Source organism: Etheostoma cragini, chromosome 1 (genome assembly GCF_013103735.1).
Source record: "Etheostoma cragini isolate CJK2018 chromosome 1, CSU_Ecrag_1.0, whole genome shotgun sequence".
Taxonomy (NCBI): domain Eukaryota; kingdom Metazoa; phylum Chordata; class Actinopteri; order Perciformes; family Percidae; genus Etheostoma; species Etheostoma cragini.
The window spans coordinates 32556928-32561943 of record NC_048407.1 but is presented as its reverse complement, the minus strand read 5'-3'; the positions used below and the strand labels follow the sequence as shown (position 1 = coordinate 32561943).

Here is a 5016-nt window from a genome sequence, read left to right as displayed (position 1 = left end):
ATATGGTAATGTAGTATAAGGTCATGTATTATAAGGTAATGTAGTATATGGTAATGTAGTATAAGGTGATGTAGTATAAGGTCATGTATTATAAGGTGATTTAGTATAAGGTAATGTAGTATAAGGTGATGTAGTATAAGGTCATGTATTATAAGGTGATGTAGTATATGGTAATGTAGTATAAGGTCATGTAGTAAGCTATCATGTTGGAAGACAGGAAGTTCACCCTTATTTCCTGAATACTACTTCTTCCAAAACTAATTCACTTACTTCTTGGAGTAGTATTTCCTCTGGTAGCAGAACTCTAGATTAAAAGCATTGATTGGAGCTCTAAATGAGAAAGTCTCTTCAGCCTTTTCTTGTCTATAAACATGAAGTTGCTCGTTACATGCAGTCAGAAAAGCATTTTTCAAGGATTTTCACATTTCTACTTTGACACTACAGTATTTGTGATGATTGTCCCTCATTAGAAGGTCTTGTTTACTTCTTCGCTGTCATCATTCAGTCGGCTTTCAAAGCCACGCTGAAAATTGACCCCCCCCCCCACACACACACACACACACACACACACACACACACGCATGCTTTAATGACTGATCGTCCTTACTGCAGCTACATTTCTAACATTCAGTGCCAAAGAAATGTTGCATTAGCTTGTATATAATCTCAAATCCAAAATATTAACATAACCAAAATATGTTTTTCTCAGATACACACCAGCTTTACAGCCTAATGCATTTATGTAAGCAAGCATCTAAAAAAGGATAGTGATATTTTTATTTAAATGGTAATCCAGTGTAGGGCTAGGCAATATGTATATGCATTATATCGATATCGTGATATGAGATTAGAAATTGTCTTAGATTTTGGATATTGTAACATGGTAATATGACATAAGTGTTGTCTTTTCCTGATTTTAAAGGCTACTTTATAGTAAAGTGATGTTCTTTTCTGAACTTCCCAGACTGAGCTACTCTATTATTTGACTTTTCCCCATTTAGACATCATGTCCACATTACTGATGATTATTTATCTGAAAAGTGTGGAGATATTTTCTTAAAGCACTAATTGTCCACCCTAGAATATCATAGCAATGTCGCTATGAAGGTTTTTGGTCAAGAATATTGCCAGACCCTCCTCCACAGCGCTGCAAAGGAAGGTCCGGCAAGTCCACACCTCCTTCTGGGATGGGAGAAAAACATGTTCTGGTTTAATTGTGTTTTTTTTAACCAATCACAATCATCTTGGGCGGGGCTAAGCCCCCGGACAGAGCCACGGTGCCGCTGCAACATAGACCTCGGGAAGGAACTTGTTTTTGGGGAACGTGTACGTTCAAAAGTTGTTTCAGTCGTGCAACAGAAAACTCAGATTGGACAGGTAGTCTAGCTAGCTGTCTGGATTTACCCTGCAGAGGTCTGAGGACAAGGTAACAATAGTCCTCAGATTGGACAGATAGTCTATCTAGCTGTCTGGATTTACCCTGCAGAGATCTGAGGACCAGGTAACCATAGTCCTCAGATTGGACAGATAGTCTAGCTAGCTGTCTGGATTTACCCTGCAGAGACCTGAGGACCAGGTAACCATAGTCCTCAGATTGGAGAGATAGTCTTGCTAGCTGTCTGGATTTACCCTGCAGAGGTCTGAGGACCAGGTAACTATAGTCCTCAGATTGGACAGATAGTCTTGCTAGCTGTCTGGATTTACCCTGCAGAGACCTGAGGACCAGGTAACCATAGTCCTCAGATTGGACAGATAGTCTAGCTAGCTGTCTGGATTTACCCTGCAGAGGTCTGAGGACCAGGTAACCATAGTCCTCAGATTAGACAGATAGTCTAGCTAGCTGTCTGGATTTACCCTGCAGAGATCTGAGGACCAGGTAACCGTAGAAATCCACCCTCCATCAGTTTAGAACAACACAAAGAAAGAGAAAGGTAATGGACGTAGGTACAGACTAATTTAAAGGTAACATATTTGCAAAAAATGTGCCATTCCTACAGATGTAATGCCTTTAAAACAACTGAGGCCTCAAGTTGATTGATGACAATTAACCTGATCTGTATTTTGGGAATTTGGTTTTAAAGTGGCCCAGTGTGTTCTCGTCACAATCCGTCTCTATGTCTGCAGGGCGAGTGCTCCCAGAAGTGTCAGAGCATGTTCGTGGTGGAGTCCATCTGCGTGGCGTGGTTCACGCTGGAGTTCCTGTTGCGCTTCGTCAACGCTCAGAGCAAGATGGCCTTCGCCCGCGGCCCCCTCAACATCATCGACGCCATCGCCATCCTGCCGTTCTACGTGTCCCTGGTCTTTGACGTCAGGGACGAGTCTCGGGTGGACGTCGTCGTCGTGGGGGCAGGCAGAGGCTATCTGGACAAACTCAGTCTGATCCTGCGCCTGCTGCGTGCGCTGCGGATCCTGTACGTGATGCGGCTGGCTCGCCACTCCCTGGGCCTGCAGACGCTGGGACTGACCATGCAGCGCAGCATACGGGAGTTCGGCCTGCTGCTGCTGTTCGTCTGCGTCGCCGTGACCCTCTTCTCGCCCCTGGTCCACCTGGCGGAGAGCGAGCTGGCGCCGTTCGCCGCCACGCACCCGCAGCAGAGCTTCAGCAGCATCCCGGCCTCCTACTGGTGGGCCATCATCTCCATGACCACGGTGGGTTACGGCGACATGGTGCCTCGCAGCATCCCCGGACAGATAGTGGCGCTCACCAGCATCCTGAGCGGCATCCTCATCATGGCGTTCCCCGCCACGTCCATCTTCCACACCTTCTCCCGGTCGTACCAGGAGCTGAAGCAGGAGTACGAGCGGCTGTGGAAGGAGGAGAGAGGCGAGGAAATAGCCGCTGAGTCAGAGGAGAGTTGGGCTAAAGCCGAGTTGGCACCAGATGAGTTCACGTCCGTGTGCAAGGAGGATAACGACGGGATGATGTTAGCCATGAGTCATAAATCCACACTTCCCTCGACAGCTTTCTAACAAACCGGGAAGAGAGCAGTCAGACACTTTCTTTCAGTAATTATGTGTCTAAAATGGTGATACTTGACGTCGGCTCAACACAGTAGTGTCCTTTTAAGCACATTTAGACTCTAAAGGACTGTTATTTTAAGTTTAAGTTCTTGTCTCTTCATGTTCTGTGTTCATGCTTTATTATATTATGCTTCCAAGAGACTATCTAGTACTGCTCAGGTTATATAACGCTTGCTTTTATATCAGCAAATACCCTGCGGCACTTAAAGGGAACCTATTAATGCCCGTTTTCTGTCATATAACATTTTACATTGTCGGATGTTCATATTAAACTTAGTAGGGATGTTAGCGATTAAGCATTTAAACATTTACCGGCAATAACACTTTTGACAATCAGTTAAAACAACATCTAACTTTAAATGGAGGACCCTCTGTGTGTGTGTGTGTGTTTCTGTTGTCTTTCAAATATCTTGAGAACAGTTCATCTGATCTACTTTACACTTGCTGGGTACTTAGGGAACTTGGCGTCTTTTTGTGTATCCAAGCTAATTTGGTAATGTGACTAAAATGTTCCTAAATGTTATTAAATCAAAACATCCAGTTCTGATGGATCTCCAGTTGATCTGGTAAAACATCAGCAGTCCCCACCCTCGGCAGCCGGAGCTTCAAATAAGGCAAGTTAAAAAAATAAATACACGTAAAACACAAGAATTATAACCATTTAAATAAAGGCAAGATAGAATAGAAAGGTCTTCAGCCTTGATTTAACAGAACTGAGAGTAGCGGCAGATCTGCAGTATTCAGGCCATAGACTGTATATATACTGGGGAATAAATATGAATTCATTAATATGTTAATATTAAAGGTCTATGGTTCGGACCCAGAGAGGTCTGGGGGGTTTGTAGTGTAGTAGATCTGAAACCCTGTAGTGATTTATTAACGGGAATGAGGTTTTAACGTATTTAAAAGAAATCCCCGGGAGCAAAAACTTTCACATTTCCGACTGTTCTGAACACATCCAGTGGTTTTTTTTTTTTGCCTTACCTCGAAATTAACATAATTTCGGATTTCCTCTCATGGTAATCTGCACCAGGCGCGTTACATGCAGCTAAATGCTAACGGTAATGATGAATGGAAAGCTTGTATACGTGTATTTAAGGGTCCTTTCATGTAAAACGTCTTCTTGTCTTGTTTGTCGAACTTCTAAAATGACAATAAACTCCTTTTGCTTTGGTTTTTACCTTCCGTAGAGGATGAATGGTTTGTTCCCTCTGCATTAAAGTGATAAAACAGTTGTCCTCCTACTGCAGCTCCAGACCGTATAGCATCAGTTTTGTTGCGGTAGCAGAAGGAGGACCCAAACGGGAAGTAGCAGGCTGGAGTTTCAAAAAGTTTATTGCACAAAACAAGGCAGACACAGAGTCCAAAAAACACAAAAAAAAGCACAGGGAGCCAGGGAAAAACTAAAAGCTGGAACACAAGGGCTGGAAACCTGTAAGTCTGGGTCCGGGTCTGGGTCTGTCCCAGGTTTCTACCTAAAAGGAAGTTTTTCCTCGCCACTGTGGCCCTGTTGCTTGCTCTGGAGGAAACTACTAGAACTGTTGGGTCCTTGTAAAGTCTGGAGTGTGGTCTAGACCGGCTCTATCTGTAAAGGGTCTCCAGATAACTCTTGTTATAAATTGATACTATAAATAAAATTGAATTGAATTGAAAACTCATGGGAGAATAATTCAATTTCAATTCAATTCAATTCAATTTTATTTATAGTATCAATTCATAACAAGAGTTATCTCGAGACCCTTTACAGATAGACCAGGTCTAGACCACACTCCAGAATTTACAAGGACCCAACAGTTCTAGTAGTTTCCTCCAGAGCAAGCAACAGGGCGACAGTGGCGAGGAAAAACTTCCTTTTAGGTAGAAACCTGGGACAGACCCAGACCCAGACCCAAGCCCAGACCCAGACCCAGACCCAGATCCAGACCCAGGCCCAAGCCCAAGCCCAGACCCAGACCCAGACCCAGACCCAGATCCAGACCCAGACTCTTGGTAGGC

General features: G+C 43.9%; 1 protein-coding gene across 1 annotated transcript in view; it reads left to right on the top strand.

The window, feature by feature from the left end:
- LOC117938377 (potassium voltage-gated channel subfamily G member 4-like) overlaps nucleotides 1-3464 on the top strand; it is a 6709-nt gene extending 3245 nt beyond the window's left edge. The window contains exon 2 of the mRNA XM_034862970.1: nucleotides 2125-3464. Within this exon, the coding sequence (XP_034718861.1) occupies nucleotides 2125-2970 (846 nt within the window). The 3' untranslated portion in view covers nucleotides 2971-3464. The remainder of the gene's footprint in view (nucleotides 1-2124) is intronic.
- Nucleotides 3465-5016: the final 1552 nt, after the last annotated feature.